At 45.5% G+C, this 18328-nt stretch overlaps 3 protein-coding genes across 3 annotated transcripts; 1 reads left to right on the plus strand and 2 right to left on the minus strand.

The window, feature by feature from the left end:
• The first annotated feature begins 3094 nt into the window (after positions 1 to 3094).
• LOC100093401 (histone H4-like) lies at positions 3095 to 3406 on the plus strand. The gene is made up of 2 exons (XM_029055506.1): positions 3095 to 3193; positions 3275 to 3406. Exons 1-2 carry the CDS (start codon positions 3095 to 3097, stop codon positions 3404 to 3406), a joined length of 231 nt encoding a protein of 76 aa, XP_028911339.1.
• Positions 3407 to 7957: 4551 nt separating this feature from the next.
• LOC100093278 (histone H2B type 2-F) lies at positions 7958 to 8383 on the minus strand. Its single transcript, XM_001515033.5, has one exon. It carries the CDS (start codon positions 8359 to 8361, stop codon positions 7981 to 7983), a length of 381 nt encoding a protein of 126 aa, XP_001515083.1. The 5' UTR covers positions 8362 to 8383; the 3' UTR covers positions 7958 to 7980.
• Positions 8384 to 11540: 3157 nt separating this feature from the next.
• On the minus strand, positions 11541 to 12527 carry LOC100093276 (histone H1.4-like). Its single transcript, XM_001515044.3, has one exon. The coding sequence runs from the start codon at positions 12525 to 12527 to the stop codon at positions 11856 to 11858; it is 672 nt and encodes a 223-aa protein (XP_001515094.2). The 3' UTR covers positions 11541 to 11855.
• Between the last annotated feature and the right edge of the window lie 5801 nt (positions 12528 to 18328).

Raw genomic sequence — 18328 nt, forward strand, 5'->3', positions numbered from 1 at the left:
AAGGGCAGGGATTGTATCTTCAAATTTTGTTATATGTTCCTAACTGTCCAGTATAGTGCTCTGCATGTAATAGCTTAGCTTTAAATATATTGAAAATAATGATGATGACAATAATAATGATGATAATGAAGCTCCAGGATATAGACCAGTAGGGTGCTCATTGCTACAAGAAAGATGTCAGCAGGGATCTAGTGTTTCCTGCCTTCCTAGAGTAAAGAAGCAATCAAGCCTAGATAATAAAGTTACATTTAAAACAGTAAATTATCTGATAAACTTCTGATACTCCTCTTTTAACCCTACAAGTATTCAGTCATCTTTCCCAGTGTGGCCTAGTGGAAAGAGCACAGGTTTGGAAATCAGAGGACCTCGATTCTAATTCTGGGTCCCCCATTTGCCTGTTAAGATTTTGGGAAACTCACTTCACTTCTCTGTGTATTCTTTGTTTATCTGTAAAATGGGCATCCACTGCTCTTCTCCCTCTGCCTTATGAGGAACAGGGACTCTTTCTGCTCCAATTAGCTTATATGTAATAATATAAGCTGCAATTTTTTTATATTAATGTCTCTCTCCCCTTCTAGACTGTCAGCTCATTGTGGGCAGGGAATGTGTCTTGTGTTATTGTGTTGCACTTTTGCAAGCACCTAGTACAGTGCTCTGAACGTGGAAAGTGCTCAATAAACACTTGTGAATGAATGAATGAATTATATCTACCCCATTGCTTAGCTCAGTGTTAGGCACATAATAAGCTCTTAACGAATAGCAATTATTATTAGGACTATTATTAATCATTATCATTACCAGCTATCTCTTAGGAGATGTTACACTTGACTTCAGATTCAATGGCCTCACGTCCCCTAAGTATACTTTTTTCCTCCCCAACTGCCATCCAACACTTAGTACAGTGCATGGCACATAGCAAGTGCTTAACAAATACCATTATCATTATTATTATCTTCAACCTCTAAATTCCAGATGGCTCTTTCCCCTTGCTGACCTCCAATAATTAAAACAATGCTTCTCTGGATCTCCCTGCCCAATCCTGTGATCTCCCCATCTCCATTCTCCCATTCATTTGGAACTCTTTAAGTGATCTGCTTCCAATTCTCCCCCAGTGCCCATCTTTGACCCATTGATATCTACTTTCTGCCCTCCTCATTCCACTGAGACTTCACCCTCTTCCTTGCAAATTCTAATGATATCTACTATGTCTTATTCAACACTAAAGACTACCTCTTCCGTAAATTCTACACAAGTTTGGCTTAAGAACAGTGTTCTTCCAGTTCTTCCATCTCCTTGATGACTCTTTCTCAGTCTTTTGCTTTCTCTGGTCTGCACTGCTTTACCCTGATTCCCTTGGAGACCTGGCCTCGACTACCAGCTGGCCTCAATTTCCACAGACCTCAACTACCAGCTCTAGACAGATGATACTGACTTCTATCTTGGTAGATCTAGCTTCTGACAACCCTGCAATCTCCCATTTCCTGATCCTCCCAGACCTTTACTCTCAGTGGTTTCTTCCCCACTGCTTTCAAACTTGCTCATGTCCCCCTTATTCTAAAAAAACCCTCCCTTGACCCCAAAGCTCCCTTCAGTTATCGCCAAATCTCCCTCCTACCATGCTTCTCCAAACTCCTTGAATGAGCCGTCTATACCAACTGTTTCAACTTCCTCCCCTCTATTTCTCTCTGTGATCCCCTCCAATTTGGCTCCTACCTCCTTCACTCCACAGAAACCAGCCTCTCAAAGGTCATAAATGATCTCCCTTGAGGGGTCTTAAATTGAACTCCTTTCTCTCTATTTCAACTCTCACATTCAGTCCTTCACAAAATATGGCCTGTTTTTCCCAAGAATCCTTCCATTAATCTTAATCTTTCCATTTCTCTCCATCCAAACAAACTTGGACCAGGCTCTTGTCATATCCCAACTTGGTTATTGCATCAGCCTCCTAAGCAAACCCGTCTTTCTGCTTCATGCCTCTCCCCGTCTAATCAATTGTTCATAACTCCACAGAAAAGCTGGAGGGAGGGAATTACAACACTCCAGGCCAGAGAGATGAGAAAGATGTGGTAGGCCTGCCGTCATTATGGTATCTGCCCACACGGTGACGGCAGAGGTCCATACCCTAAATTTTAGTTTGTTTCTACCTTCCCACTGCCTTGTAATATCTTTATTTATTATGGTATTTGTTAAGCGTTTACAGGGAGTGTATGGTAGTTACAAATTAATCAGGTTGAACAAACCCCCTGTCCCACATTAGGCTCACAGTCTAAATAGGAGGGAACAAGTATTGAATTCCCACTATACAGCTGAGGAAACTGAGTCACGGAGAAGTGAAGTGACTTGACCAAAATCACACAGTTGACAACTGGAAGAGTAGGACTAGAATCCAGGCCCTTTGACCTCCAGGACCGTGCTTTTTCTACTAGGCCTTGTTGCTTCGTACCTCGCCTTCTCTTTCCTGTTTTCCACGGGCCGCTCGACTGTTTCTAAAACTCACTGTGGGCCGGAAAAGATAACTGTAGTTCTACTCAACTGTTAATCCTCAGATCTGCTTCCTATTCCTTCCACCATAATACATTATCTTATATTTAAATACAAGAGGATGAACAGTACGGAAAACGTGGAGCAGCTCATCCAGGCTAAACCCTCCTCTCCTCCCACTCCCATCTGCTCCGCTCTTACTTGCTCCTTCATTTATCCACCCTCCCATCTCCACAGCACACATGTATATAACTATAATGTATTTCTTTGGTGTAGGAATGTGTCTGTTGTTATATGGTACTCTCCCAAATGCTTAGTACAGTGCTTTGCACAAGGTAAGTGCTCAATAAGCACCATTGAATGAATGAATGAATGAGTGAATCCAGGATGAGAGAAGAAAGTAAAGACAGGGTTAAGAACGTGAGGAGAAGGAGGATAGGGTCGGGGGAGAGGAACAGGATACAGGCAACAATTCTGGGGCAGGTCATGTCAGAATAAGGGCAGGAGTTTCATAACCGCGATTTAGGGTTCTCAATCAGGTTGGAGAAGAGCTTATAAAGACACTCGGGCCTGGCGCTGGGGAACGTAGATTTGCTCTGATCTGCTGACAGTCATGTCTGGTCATGGGAAGGGTGGCAAGGGTTTGGGCAAAGGTGGTGCCAAGCGCCACAGGAAAGTTTTGTGTGACAACATCCAGGGAATCACCAAGCCTGCAATTTGCCATTTGGCTCAGCATGGTGGGGTCAAGTGAATCTCTGGGCTGATCTACGAGGAGACCCGTGGGGTGCTCAAGGTTTTCCTGGAGAATGTGATCCGGGACACAGTCAACAACACGGAGCATGCCAAGAGGAAGACGTTCACTGCAATGGACATCGTTTATGTGCACCAATGCCAGGGCCGTACCCTCTATGGCTTCAGAGGCTAATTTATTTGTCTTTCACTTTAAAGTAACACAAGGCCCTTTTAAGGGCCTCCAAAGTATCTAAAAGGGGCTGTCACTGCCAATTTCAAAATGCAGCCTAAATTATGAGTGAAAACGATTGAAGGAGGTTGAGAGAAGACCTGGAAGTATGGATTTGGGAAGCATCTGCATACTGAGGGTAGTTTAAAAGTAGTAATTGCAGTATATGGTTAACACTTACTAAGTGGCAGGCACTGTACAAAGCACTGGGGTAAACACAGTCCACGTCCCATGGTGGCTCATAGTCTCAAACCCCATTTTTTAAATGATGTAACTGAGACACAGAAGTGAAGTGACTTGCCCAAGGTCATAGCAGACAAGTGGCAGAGCTGGGATTAGAACCCATGGCCTCCTGACTCACAGGCCCATGCTTCATCCACTCTGCCATGCTGCTTTCCAAAGCAGTTAGAGCTATCGGAGAGAAAATTCTCCAAGAGAGTCAGTGTTGATGGAGAATAGAAGGGGATCCAGAACAGGGGGTGGGAGGCAGAGAAGGAGCCCACGAAAGAGACTGAGAATGCGTGTCCAGAAAAGAGAAATAGAAGACAGTGTCATTGAAGAGGAGGGTGGGTAAGGTTTCCAGGAGAAGGGGGTTGAGGAGCATTAGATTGGAATAGAAGTCAATGGATTTGGCAAGGAGATCATTTATGAACTTTGAGAGGCTGGTTTCTGTGGAGTGAAGGAAGCGGGAGCCTAATTGGAGGGGATCACAGAGAGAAATAGAGAGGAGGAAGTTGAAACAGTTGGTATAGACAACCCATTCAAGGAGTTTGGAGAAGAATGGTAGGAGGGAGATTTGGTGATAACCGAAGGGAGCTTTGGGGTCAAGGGTGGGTTTTTTTTAAGAAAAAGGGGGACATGAGAAAGTTTGAAAGCAGTGGGGAAGAAACCATCGAGAGTAAAAATTTGAAGATCTCAGTCAGGCAAATGCGGGCTAGGAGGAGGGGCTGGTCCTTCATCAAGGTATTTAGGTATTTATTATGTTTCAAGCACTGTTGAATATTCTGGAATAAATACAAGTTAATCAGACAAGCAAGTTGGTCTGCACTTTTGTTCTGTTGAGAAGATATGTAATGATAATAAAAGCTGGTTGACTGAGAGCCCTGTGTGGGACAGGGACTGTGCCTCTCCTGATTATCTTGTATCGATCTCTTCCCTACCCACGCACAGCATATAGCAAATACAAGTAGCATGGTTTTAGTGGAAAGAGCACCGGCTTGGGAGTCAGAGGTCGTGGATTCTAATCCCCGCTCCTCCATTTGTCAGCTGTGTGACTTTGGGCAAATCACTTAAATTCTCTGTGCCTCAGTTACCTTATCTGTAAAATGGGGATTGAGACTGTGAGCCCCACGTGGGACAACCTGATTACCTTGTATTTACCCCATCACTTAGAACAGTGCTTGGCACATAGTAACACTTGACAAATACTATTATTATTATTATTAGCAGCAGCATAGCTTAGTGGATAGACCACTGGCCTGGGAGACAGAAAGACCTGAGTTCTATCCCGGATTCACCAAATGTGTGCTATGTGACCTTGGGCAAGTCACTTCATTGTGTATGCTTCAGCTACCTCATCTCTAAAATGGGGATTAAGAGTCTAAGCCCAGTGTGGGGCAGGGGCGGTGTACAAACTAACTTTTATCTATCCCAGTGATTAAAATAGTGCTTGGCATGTAGTAAGTGCTTAATAAATACCATAATGATGACAATAATAAAAATTATTGTACTACTCTTAAATGCTGACTATATACTAGCCACTTCTCAGGGAGAGGCAGATAAAGTATACACAATAATAATAATGATATTTGTTAAACACTTACTATGTGTCAAGCACTTTTCTATGTGCTGGGGTAGGTACACACTAGTCAGGTTAGACACAGTCCCTGTACCACAGGGGGCTCACTGTTGTAATCCTCATTTTACAGATGAGGTACCTGAGGCCCAGAGAAGTCAAGTGACTTGTCCAGGGTCACACAGCAGACAACTGGTAGAGTCGGGATTAGAAACCAGATCCTTCTGACTCCCGGGACCATGCTCTGTCCACTACGACAAACCCAGTCCCTTTCCCTTATGGGGTTCAGAGTCTGAGGAGGAATTAGATGTATCTTATCCTCACATCTCCAGATAAGGAAACAAGCAAATAGAGGTGACTTGCCCAACGTCCCACAGCAGACAAGGGCGGAAAAGATTGAGTACAACCTGACTACCTTGTATCTACCACCGCGATTAGAACAGTGATCGCCACATACCAACCGCTTAACAAATCCCACAATTATTCCTATTATTATTATCATCATCCCAAGTCTCCTGGCACCCAGCCCACGGTCTTTCAACTAAACCGTGCTGCTTCTAGAATCACATTGCCTCGATGGTTAAGTTGGGAGTCGGAGGACCCAGGTTCTCATCCCGGCTCTGCCACTTGTCTGCTGGGTGACCCTGGGCAAGCCGCTTAACTTCTCTGTGCCTCAGTGACCTCATCTGTAAAATGGGGATTAAAACAGTGAGCCCCCCTGTGGGACCACCTGATTACCTTGTATCCCCCAGTGCTGAGAACAGTGGTCGGCACATGCTAAACTGCTAAGAAATACCATAATTATTATTATTAGGTGTCAAATTTGATTATCTCTTGGGAAGAAGCCGCCCATATTGCGTAGAACCGACGGGCTTGAGAAGGAGATCCGGGCTGGGTTAATAAAAAGGGTCGCCAAGGAGACGAGCTGTTAACGTCACTCCCCGCCCGACTACGAGCGGCTTCAGCCAATAAGCGAGAAGGGGCGGGGTTTAGATTGAGGTCACGTGACGGCGCCCTGGCGTTTGGTTTCCAATCAGGTCGGACAATGACCTATATAAGCGACCAGGGCGGGTGGTGTTTTTCATTAGGAGGTTTGGAGGTGGTCTGTAGCAATGTCAGGCCGTGGTAAAGGAGGGAAGGGGCTCGGTAAAGGAGGTGCTAAAAGGCATCGGAAGGTGCTGCGGGATAACATCCAGGGCATCACCAAGCCCGCCATCCGCCGCTTGGCTCGTCGTGGAGGCGTCAAGCGCATCTCCGGCCTGATCTACGAGGAGACCCGAGGGGTGCTCAAGGTTTTCCTTGAAAATGTCATCCGCGACGCCGTCACCTACACCGAGCACGCCAAGCGGAAGACCGTCACGGCCATGGACGTCGTTTACGCTCTGAAGCGCCAAGGCCGCACGCTCTACGGCTTTGGTGGCTGAAGTTCTGACTCACTGGTCTATCAAAAAAAAGGCCCTTTTTAGGGCCCCCAAATTGTCAAAAAAGAGCTGACCGCTGCTGCTTAAAAGCCTACGTAGTTAGTGGTAACTATATTTACGTCGAGTTTGTAGGGGTGATAAGGTTCGTGGGTTTATGGAAAGAGCAGGGGCTTGGAAGTCGGGTCTTGAGTTAATAAGGGTAGTATTTAAGTGCCTACTCTGCAAAGATTATAATACTGGTTAAGCGCTTATTATATGCAAAGCGCTGGGGGGATATGAACCAGTCTATTAAGTTGTTCCACGTGGAGCTCACAGTTATAATCGCTGTCCAGATGAGGTAACAGGCTAGGAGAAGTTGTGACTTGTCCAAAGTCACACAGTTGGTAAGCGGCAAGCTAGGATTAGAACCCATGACCTGACTCCCAAGCCCGGCCTCTTTCCAGTGAGCCACGCTACTTCTTTAGGTTAGAATAGCTCCGCCACTCATCAGCTGTCAGCTGTGTGACTTGGGGCAAGTCACAACTTCTCTGGGCCTCAGTTATCTCATCTGGAAAATGGGGATTAAGACTGAGCCCCACGTGGGACAACCTGACTACCTTGTATCAACCCCAGTGCTTTGCATATAGTAAGCGCTTTACAAATACTATAGTAAGGCTTTCAGAATGTTTTCAGTTCAGTAGCTTGGTTTCTCTAAAACTAGTTTTCAATATGGGTTCTGCCGCTCTCCAACCTGATGACCTTGCATCTGCCCCAACGCTCTGTACAAGGTCTGGCACAGTAAGTGTTGAATCAACTTTTCTCATATTGAGAGCCATCTGGCTGCGTCGAGGGCTATTCAAATAGTGCCTTTGTCTAATCAGCGACCTGTTTGAAGTTATACAGGCCCGCCAGACATGCCTCTCCCGCTCGCCGGAGTCCTGCGGTGAGGAGCTGAACCGATTTTACAGTCATGATACATACTGGATGCTTAGCTTCCCCAGATAGGAGCTGTGGTTACTAATGCTCTTCACATTGGTGGTGAGTAAATGACACTAAATGAGTCCTAAAACCCAAGTCGTTTTTAACCGAAGTTAGCGTGATTAGGTATTGATATTCTCATGATATTCCTTTCCCTCAGATCAATCAGTCGGTGCTATTGATTGAGCATCTAATATGCAGCTCGAATTCTTTATCTCCTGCGACGAAACAGCACTTCGGCGCATTTTAACCCAGGTTTCGATAAGACAGGAAGGTCAAAGACATATCACAACTCCTCCGGAGAAAACGTGGGTGGCTCTGAAAAGAGCCTTTGGTTTCAGGACGTGAGAAATCGGAAGGTCAATTTACTTGGAGCTGGTGTACTTGGTGACGGCCTTGGTGCCCTCGGACACGGCGTGCTTGGCCAGCTCCCCGGGCAGCAGCAGGCGCACGGCCGTCTGGATCTCCCGGGACGTGATGGTGGAGCGCTTGTTGTAGTGCGCCAGGCGGGAAGCCTCGCCGGCGATGCGCTCGAAGATGTCGTTGACGAACGAGTTCATGATGCCCATGGCCTTGGACGAGATGCCCGTGTCGGGGTGGACCTGCTTCAGCACCTTGTACACGTAGATGGAGTAGCTCTCCTTGCGGCTCCGCTTGCGCTTCTTCCCGTCCTTCTTCTGGACTTTGGTAACGGCCTTCTTCGAGCCCTTCTTGGGCGCTGGAGCGGATTTCGCTGGATCAGGCATCGTTACACCTAAGCTGCTCCGTTAGTCAAGGGAAAATGTGCAACTCTCCGTCAGCTCGATACTTATAGGGCGCGAATGCAAATATGGCGTTTCTCCATTCGTTCTTTTGATTGGAGGATGCTTAGTTGCCGCTATGCAAATTAGGGGATTGTAATTCCCACTTTCTATTGGCCATCGCTTCTCTTTCTGATTGGTCAGTCAGTCAGTCAATCATCAATTTGTTGAGTGTTTACTTTATGTTGAGTATTGTATTAAAAATAATGTTGGTATTTGTTAAGCGCTTACTATGTGCAGAGCACTGTTCTAAGCGCTGGGGTAGATACAGGGTAATCAGGTTGTCCCACGTGAGGGTCACAGTTAATCCCCATTTTACAGATGAGAGAACTGAGGCACAGAGAAGTGAAGTGACTTGCCCACAGTCACACAGCTGACAAGTGGCAGAGCTGGGATTCGAACCCATGACGTCTGACTCCCAAGCCCTGGCTCTTTCCACTAAGCACTGGCGAGAGCACAGTGCAGGAATAAACAGACACATTCCCTGCCCACAACGAATTTACAGTCAAACGGCAGCTCAATTAATAAATAAAGCACATTAGTCTATAAAAACCTAACGTCTTATTTCTGAAAGATGGCTATATAGTCTGCCAATCACAGATTTTCATTTTGTAGCTCGATAGGAATAATTCAGTAGATTGAATGAACATAGGCTCACGTTTTCTTTTTTTCTCATATAAAAATCCAGTAAGTCAGTCAATCGTATTTATTGAATGCTTAGTGAGTGCTGAGCACTGTACTAAATCCTTGGGATGTAACAATATACAATATAACAAACAACATTGTTACAATGTAACAATGGATCAATATAACTCTGGGGAATGGATCATTCCGCAAATCCCCAGCAAAATCCCCAGAAGGTTTAAGGTGACCCAGGACAAAACATTCATCCAGCCAACACAACAGTAGCTGCACTGACCCAGTGTGGACTTTGCAAAACTAAAGATAGAAGAGAAACTGGGGAAGAGTGAATGGAAATTGGGTGGACTTCTTTGAGACTTGCAAACCCAAGGTAGCCGCCCAGGTCACTTCCTGGACAGAGATGATGAACGGATGAAAAGTGTGCCTCATAAAAGAGCCTAAGGAGCGGGGCTCAAATTTTATAAATAATAGTAATGTCATTATTATTGAAACAATAACCAATTACATCACTAGATGGAAATTTCAAATCGCCTCATGTCTATTTGATGGGATCCTTTCCCTATTCTACACAGCAGCGAAATAATTGCATTGCTAAAGCCCTCATGATTCCCATATGGCCCACTGCACTTAATTCCACAGGGGGCAAAACTGGTTGGAGGACTGAAGAAGTCTGTGTCACCTGTCTGGGGCAGTGGCACTGAAGAAAGTCCAGTGCTACCAGAAGTCTACCAAGCTGCTGTTCCACAAACTGCCCTTCCAGAGCCTGGTGTGAGAGATCACCCAGGTCTTCAAGACAGACCTGTGCTTTGAGAGCTCAGTCATCATGGCCCTTACAAGAAGAGAGCAAGGCCTACCTGCGGCTGTTCAAGGACACCAACCTGTGCGCCATCCACTCCAAGAGGGTGACCTTCATGCCCAAGGACATCCAGCTTTTCCGTTAAATTCAGAGAGTGAGGACTTGAGTCTCTCAGAGGGCAACTCTTCTGATTGCACAACCCAAAGGTTCTGTTAAGAACCCTCCTATCCTTATTCTCCCTGAAGAACTGTATACCTAATTAATCAATTAATCCATGGAACTTACTGAATATTTACCGTGTGCAGAGAACTCCACTAAACACTTGGGAGATTATGATACAGTAGAGTTGGGGGTGGACATGTTCGCTACCCATAAGGACCTTAAAGTCTAACGGACCTTAAAATACGTTATGGATCTGTACTTAAGTGCCGGCAGGGAGAAGGTGGACAACACATCAAGTGCTTAAATTTACAGATGATGATAATAGTACCTGTTAAATGCTTACTATGTGCCATGCACTCTTCTAAGCACTAGGATAGATGTAAGTTCATCAGGGTGGACACAATCCCTGGTGCTAAACACTCAATTCCCATTTTACAGATGAGGTAACTGAGGCACAGAGAAGTGAAGTGACTTGCCCCAGGATGCACAGCAGACATGGGGTGGAACGAGACTTCAAACCCAGTCCTTCTGACTCCCAGGGCCTTGTTCTATCCACTAAATCATGCTGTTTCTCAATTAAAGTGCATAAGTATCACAGAAGGGAGACAGAGTAGAAGTGATGAGGGCCTAGCTGGAGAAGCACTCGAGGGAGATGCGATTTTAATCAGGCTTTGAAGGAGGGGAGCGTGGGGGGTCTGCTGAATATGAAGCTGAATATGAATATGAAGGGGGAGGGAGTTTCAGGCCAGTTACATGAGCAAGGGATCGGCGACCAGAAAGTCGAGATCGAGGTACAATAAAGCAGTTTGGCATTAGAGAAGGTTGGTGTTGACGGCTGGGTTATGGTAGGAAATCAACCAGACAGAGGAGGGGGCGAGCTGTTTGTGTGTTCTAAAGCCAATGGTAGGGACTGTTTGTTGTATAGGTGAAGATAATAGTCTCTAAGCTCCTCCTTCTATTCTGTAAACTCCTTATGGTCAAGGACCGTGTCTACCAACTTCGTATTTGTTAAGCGCTTACTGTGTGCCAGGCACTGTACCTGTACTCTCCCAAGTACCTGGTACAGTGCTCTGCCCATAGTAAGCCTTCCAAAAAAAGAAGAAAAAAGATTGACTGATTGTCACCACTTGAAGTTCTTGAGAAATGGGGAGACATGGACTGAACTCTTCATAGAAAAATGATCCGGGCAGCACAGTGAAGTAAAGACTGGTGTGGGGAGAGACAGGAGGCAAGCAGGTCATTTTGACGTCTTTCTAGTTGTTTTTGCGGGTCGTCAGGAGTGATTCTGATATGATTTGGGGTATGAATAAACATCCTTTGCTGTTTTATGGGCATCCTATTTTGGTGGGGCAGAGGAGAAAGAATTCCTCAATCACTGAATAATAATAATTGTTAACTGTAGTATTTATTAAACTCTATTAGCCATACAGTTAAATACTGGGTTAGGTAAGTCAATCAGCAGTATTTATTGAACACTTACTGTGTGCTCAACACTGTACTACACTCCCCCAGCTCCACAGCACTATACTCTACTATTTCCCCTATCTAAAAGTTAGTTTGATATCGGTCTTTCATGTGGGATAAGGGATTCCTGCATTTCTGCTCCTCACGAAACCACAAAATGTCATAACTACCCATCATTTCCCATCCAAAAACCTGCCTTCCTCCTGTTACACCCTGCTAAATTCTCTATTCGTAGGCCTTTTTCCACAATTACAATTACTCATCGTTACTGAAGCTGATTGGCAATGGATCAGTATCATTGGCTCCTTTTCTGAGATTTTTGGGTGGCTCTGAAAAGAGCCTTTGGTGTTCGAGAGAAAGTTCTCGACGGACCTTTCTACTTCTTTTTGGAGGTCGTCGCCTTCTTGGGCTTGGCCGATTTGGGTTTTGCGGCCTTGGGCTTAGCCGCTTTGGGCTTCACCGCCTTTGCTCTGGCCGGGCTCTTGGCCGCTCTCTTGGGCTTCGCCGTTTTGGTTTTTCTCGGACTCTTGGTCGCCTTTTTGGTCGCCGCCGCCGCTGCAGGTTTCTTGGCTTTCTTCGGGGTCTTTTTCACGCTCCTTTTGGCCCCGGAGGCCGCAGGCTTCTTGGGCTTCTTGGCGGCCCCGGCCGATTTCTTGGGCTTAGCCGCGGCCGCCGGTTTCTTGGCTTTGGGCTTGGCCTTGCCCTCGGAGCCGGCCGCCTTCTTGTTGATCTTGAAAGAGCCCGAGGCGCCGGTGCCTTTGGTCTGCACCAAGGTGCCCTTGGCGACCAGGCTCTTGAGCCCCAGCTTGATGCGGCTGTTGTTCTTCTCCACGTCGTAGCCGGCGGCGGCCAGCGCCTTCTTCAGCGCGGCCAGGGACACCCCGTTGCGCTCCTTGGACGCCGCCACCGCCTTGGTGATCAGCTCGGACACCGAGGGACCCGCGGCCTTGCGCTTGGCTCCGCCCGCCGGCTTCTTCGCCCTCTTCTTGGTGGGCGTCTTCTCCGCGGGGGCCGAGGGGACGGGAGCGGTGGGAGCCGTTTCGGCCATGGCGGGAGTCTTCTCCTGAAAGACCCAATAACACCGAGAAAAAAACAAAGAAACAACTCCAAATGCGCAACCGACCCCTCTGAGGGTGTATTTATAGGGAGGAGCTGCGCTGTGATTGGTGCGCTGTCCAGCCCGCCTCGCTGCCGGCCGAGGATAACCCTCTCGAATCTCCATCTGTGTTTGTTAGAGCTCGAAAACGAGAAAATATCGAAAAATCCCCCGAAGGGATTCCACCGTTTGCTACGCGGCAGCTAAGATCGATCCCTTTTGTTTCACCCATCCTCTTGGGGATTCACGAAACAACTAAAAATCGGTCGAAAACTCCTAAGAAGCCCCTCTCCGAACGACGATCTTCAGGCGAGAGGACTAAATCTTTCCGTTTTTCATGTAAATTGCTAATTAACCTTTAGACCGGCGGCCTTCCGATCCTCTGGGGCTGTTTCTCTGGGTCCTTGGCTTCTGATCTGAACAGAAAACCAGCTCTGGCCCTCGACATTTTCGGGGCAAACTGGTGTTTCCTTGGGGGAAATAACACAGGCTCCTAGATCGCTTAAGCTGCGGAGAGGAAAGCTGGGTTGTTGCTTAAAAGCTTATAATTTAGAGAAATGGGGGTCACTGGGGGGTTTAGAGTCCAGTCTGGATCCCCAAGCGTAGTCCCAGAAGAATCCCGAGATGATAGAAATATTACTGTCTGCCCAGCTCCTGGTAATAGGGGAAGGTCAGTCCTTTTAATCAATGTAAGCTCGTTATTGGCAGGAATCGAATCTTTTTATTGTAATATTGTACTTTCCCAAGCGCTTAGTACAGAGTTTTGCACACAGCAAGCCACATAAGTAAGATTAATGAATGAATCAAGCATGTGTGTAGAGCGCTAAGGGCTTGGGAGAGTGCAATATAGTAGAGCTGATGGACAATTTCCCTGGCCACAACCAGCTTTCAGTCTAGTTTATAGCCCATCAGTTCAGCCAGTCAATCGTATTTATTGAGGGTTTATTGTGTGCACAGCACTGTACTGAGCGCTTGGGAGAGTACAATGTAGCAATAAACAGGCACGTTTTCTGCCCACAACGAGCTTACAGTCTAGAGGGGCAACTGAACTAGGTCTCTGAGTCCATGTTGGAGGCATGCCACCCCCCCCAATCAACCAATTACCCAACAAACTGATCAGTAGTATTTCCTGAGAGTCTACAGTGTGAGGAGTATTGTAGTAAACACTTGGAGGTAGAAGGGCAACCTCTCTGTCCTCAAGGAGTTGACAATCTGATGGGGAAATTGAAACAAAATTATTTAGAAATAGGAGGAAGAAGAGATGGGAATATGACTATCCAAATTAATTAAACCTTTTTTAGTAGAATACTGATTATATAGCGTAAACTATATAAATCGATACATACAATTTTGCCACCAGTAGTTTTGAGTGCGTGCTTTCTATGGAAATACAAAAGATACTGACATGTGACCAGGGAGAAGTAACTTCGACTGGGGAAAACTTTCTGGAGGAGATGAAATTAGACGAACTTCGATGGTTTGAGATCTGTGGTCTGCACTTAGATTTGTACCCTTTAATCACTTCTCCCTCAGCCTCACAGCACTAATGTACATATCCATAATTTATTTATATTAATACCCATCTCCCACTCTCAACGGTAAGTTTCTAGTGTCCAGGGAACATATCTAGCAACTCTGTTGTATTGTAATAATATCATAATAAGAAGAATAGTGGTATTTGTTTAGTGCTTACTATGTACCATGTACTGCTCTAAGCGCTGGGGCAGATGCAAGGCTATCGGGTTGTCCCATGAGGGGCTCACAGTCTTAATCCCCATTTTACAGATGAGGTAACTGAGGCCCAGAGAAGTTAAGTGACTTGCCCAAAGTCACACAGCTGACAAGAGGCACAGCTGAGATTGGAACTCATGACCTCTGACTCTTTTCACTAAACCCCTGCACTCTCCCAAGAGCTTAGGAGAGTGCTCTGCATACAGTAAGTGCTCAATAAACACGATAGCTAGGTGGATTAATTGGTCTGACAGATTTGAAAGATGAGGGATTTCCAGGAAGAGGGAAGAGGAATGTCCAGAAGTGGAAGAATAAAAAATGAGGCCGAGTAAAAAGTTTAGCTTGGGAAGAATGAAGAGTGGGAGCTGTGTAGTTATAATATTAGTCATAATACTAGTAGTTTTCATAGTAACGGTCTACTAGTACTGAAGAAGCGGCTTGGCTCAGTGGAAAGAACACGGGTTTAGGAGTCAGAGATCATGGGTTCTATTCCCGTTTCCGCCTCCTGTCAGCTGTGTGACTTTGATCAAGTCACTTCACTTCTCAGTGCCTCAGTGACCTCATCTGTAAAGTGGGAATTGAGACTGTGAGCCTCACAAGGGACAAACTGATTACCTTGTATCTACCCCAGTACTTAGAACAGTGCTTGGCACATAATAAGCACTTAACAAATGCCAACATTATTAATACTAGTAGTAATGATAGTAGTAGTAAAGAGGAAGAGGAAGAAAAAGGAAAAAAATAAGAAGAGGAAGAAGATGATTTATTGTGTAACCACTGGATGCAATGTACTATATTATATTGAGAAGCTCGAAATTGTATACTAAATAAAGAATGATCTTCCACTCTAAGGGGATAAAGTGAATGAATAAGTAAAAGGGAGCGAGCCGGTAGAGTGCCTTTCAAGACAACAGTTTCAGCTTGATGTGAAGAGCAATAGTCAAGACTTGAAGATTTTTGAGAGGAGAGATGTGTGGAAAATGATATTTTAGAACATCACTGTAGAGAAGCAGCGTGGCTCAGTGGAAAAGGCTGGGAAGTCAGAGGTCGTGAGTTCAAATCCCGGCTCCACCGCTTGTCTGCTGTGTGACTTTGGGCAAGTCACTTAACTTCTCTGGGCCTCAGTTACCTCTTCTGTGTAATAGACATTAAGACTGTGAGCCCCACTTGGGACAACCTGATCACCTTGTATCCTCCCCAGCGCTGTGCACATAGTAAGCACTTGAGAAATGCCATCATTATTAAATACATCTTGGGAGGGAGAGACTGGAGACTATCAAATCTTTGTATTCTCCAACGTATTTAGAACAATGCCATGCACACAATAAATGCTATTGCTTGCTTCACTGAAAAGGATGTTTCTTGACGCTGCCTAGCCAGCCAAGACATGGAAACTGGTCAAAAATGTCCAGAAAAGCCCGTGTAATACTGTAAGCACTCAATAAGTACCACTGATCAATTTATAGATTGATTGGAGCCCTCCACGTGCCAGCCTAGAGTGGAAAAAGCACTAGGCAGGAAGGGTGATATTAGTGAAAAAGACCTTGGCCTAGTGGAAAAAACACAGACCTGGAAGTCAAGAGACTTGCATTCTTATTCCCGCTCCAGCACTGGACTGCTATGAGGTTTAATCGGGTCACTTTAAGTCTAGATTATAAACTCGTTATTAGCAGGGAACATGGCTGCTAATTTTGTTGTATTCTATTCTCCCAACTGCTTAGTTTGGTGCTCTGCGCATAGTAAATGCTCAACAAATACCATTGATTGATTGATTGATTGATTGATTTACTCTCTGTGCCTCGAGTTCTTCATCTGTAAAAGAGGAATTAAATACCTTCCTTCCCTCTCGGACTGTGAGCCCCATGTAGGGGATGGACTGCGTCTGACCTGATTATCATGTTTATTTCTCAGGTTTTGATTCAGAGTTTGCCAAATAGTAAGTGCTTAGCAAATGCCCCAGTTATTATTCATTCATTCAATCGTATTTATTGAGCGATTACTGTGTGCAGAGCACTGTACTAAGTGCTTAGAAAATACAGTTCAGCAATAAAGAGAGACAATCCCTGCCCAAGATACCCTGCCCTGATACGAGATGATCAGATCTCATTTGGTGCTCGCAATCTAAATAAGAGGGAGAACAGGTATTGAATCCCCATTTTGCAGCTGAGGAAACTGCAGCACAGAGAACTTAAGTGGCTTGTTCGAAGTCAAACAAGTGGCAGAGCTAGCTTTAGAACTCGGGTCCTCTGACTCCCAGGCCCAGGCTATTTCCATTGGGTCATGCTGCTTTTTAAAGTTGTCCCAGTTTTTCTCGTCACCCTGCCAGACATTCATTACACAGGTGGAAAACGACTGTTTCAATCCACAATTTAGCTCTTTTGTAGGCTGTCCTGGGGCTTTCTCTTGCAGAACTGGTGCTGATGAGCTTCCCCTCTTTTCCCTTCCCTCCGGCATTCACACTTTGTTTCTTTCCCTTTCTTGCCTTGTTTCTTCCCAAGTCGTCATTTACACCTCTTCTTCACATCCTGAATACCTTCTTATGGAGATTCATTCATTCAGTCGTATTTATTGAGCACTTACCTTAAGCCGAGCACTGTACTTGGCGTTTGGGAGAGTACAATACAAGAATAAGCAGACAGATTCCCTGCCCAAAACGAGTTTACAGTTTAGAGTGGGGAGACAGACACCAGTACAAACAAATCAACTATAGACGTGTACGTAAGTGCTGTGGGGTTGGGGGTGGGGGAAGAAAAAGAGGAGCAAGTCATGGCAACGCAGAAGGGAGTGGAAGAAGAGGAAAGGGATAGAAAGAGATAGCGCTGGGGTAGATATAAGGTAATTGACTTGTCCCACGAGGGGCTCAGAGTCTTTATCCCCATTTTACAGATGAGGTAACTGAGGCAAAGAAAAGTTAAGTGGCTTGCCCAAGGCCACAAAACAGACAAGCGGTGAAGCCGGGATTAGAAGCCACGTCCTCTGATTCCCAAACCCGTGGTCTTGCCACTAAGCCATGCTACTTCTCATTCTTTTAGGGATTTTTGACTCCATCAGTTTCCACTTCCTAATAATAACTGCATTATTTGTTAAGCACATAGTGTTTGTCCAGAACTAAGGTAATATGTATGTTATATGCAATATTATGTGTACATTTCTATAACCCTATATTAATGCCTGTTTACTTGTTCTGATACATATACATCTATAATTCTATTTCTTATATTGATGCCTGTTTACTTGTTTTGATGTCTGTCTCCCCCGTTCTAGACGGTAAACCCAAGCCTGTGCTCTTTCCATTAAACCACGCTGCTTCGCTGGTATTTATCGAGAGCTTACTATGTACATTCCTTGACAAACACCATAAAAAATACCTGGAAAACTCAAGCCACCGTCATACTGCAGGAATGGTAATGCTAGTTTGGGAAAGATAGGGCAGAGAACCATCTTCAGCGAATTTACTACAGCTGCTTCCCGAATTTCCATTGCTTTCAACACAAGCCTCTCTGCTTTCAGTCTGATTTTGAAAAGTGAGGGGGAGGCGCGGAGAGGGAGGTATTTGGGTGGGGTGATATCCCGGGGAGCGCTGTCAGAGGTGGATACAGAAAAACTGTTTCAAAATTGCACTTTGAACCGACCTAAAACCTCAAAGTATCACTATGGACAGCTGAAATTTGGCAGGGTACAAATTTCATTTCAAATCATTTTTGAGTTGACGCTTTGGGAAGATAATATCACCCCCTCAAGATGGTGACGTTGATGATATTTGTTAAACTTACTGACTGGGCCAAGCACTGTTCTAAGCCCTGGGGTAGATACAAGGTAATCAGGTTGTCCCTCGTGGGGCTCACATCTTAATCCCCATTATGCAGTTGAGGTAACTGAGGCACAGAGAAGTGATTTGCCCAAAATCACCACAGCTGACAAGCGGTGGAGCGGATTTGAACCCTGACCTCTGACTCCCCAGCCCGTACTCTTTCCCCTGAGGCAAGCTGCTTCTCTTGCGTTTAGTAGGCACTCAGTACATA

This window comes from Ornithorhynchus anatinus, chromosome X5 (assembly GCF_004115215.2).
Source record: "Ornithorhynchus anatinus isolate Pmale09 chromosome X5, mOrnAna1.pri.v4, whole genome shotgun sequence".
Lineage (NCBI taxonomy): Eukaryota > Metazoa > Chordata > Mammalia > Monotremata > Ornithorhynchidae > Ornithorhynchus > Ornithorhynchus anatinus.

What these genes read in the sequence shown, in the direction of transcription:
- LOC100093401 (XM_029055506.1), top strand. Translation starts at nt 3,095, where the DNA reads ATGTCTGGTCATGGGAAGGGTGGCAAGGGTTTGGGCAAAGGTGGTGCC. An exon ending in TCCAGGGAATCACCAAGCCT is followed by an intron (nt 3,194 to 3,274) that starts GCAATTTGCCAT and finishes GGGGTGCTCAAG; the next exon opens with GTTTTCCTGGAGAATGTGAT.
- LOC100093276 (XM_001515044.3), bottom strand. Translation starts at nt 12,527, where the DNA reads ATGGCCGAAACGGCTCCCACCGCTCCCGTCCCCTCGGCCCCCGCGGAG.
- LOC100093278 (XM_001515033.5), bottom strand. Translation starts at nt 8,361, where the DNA reads ATGCCTGATCCAGCGAAATCCGCTCCAGCGCCCAAGAAGGGCTCGAAG.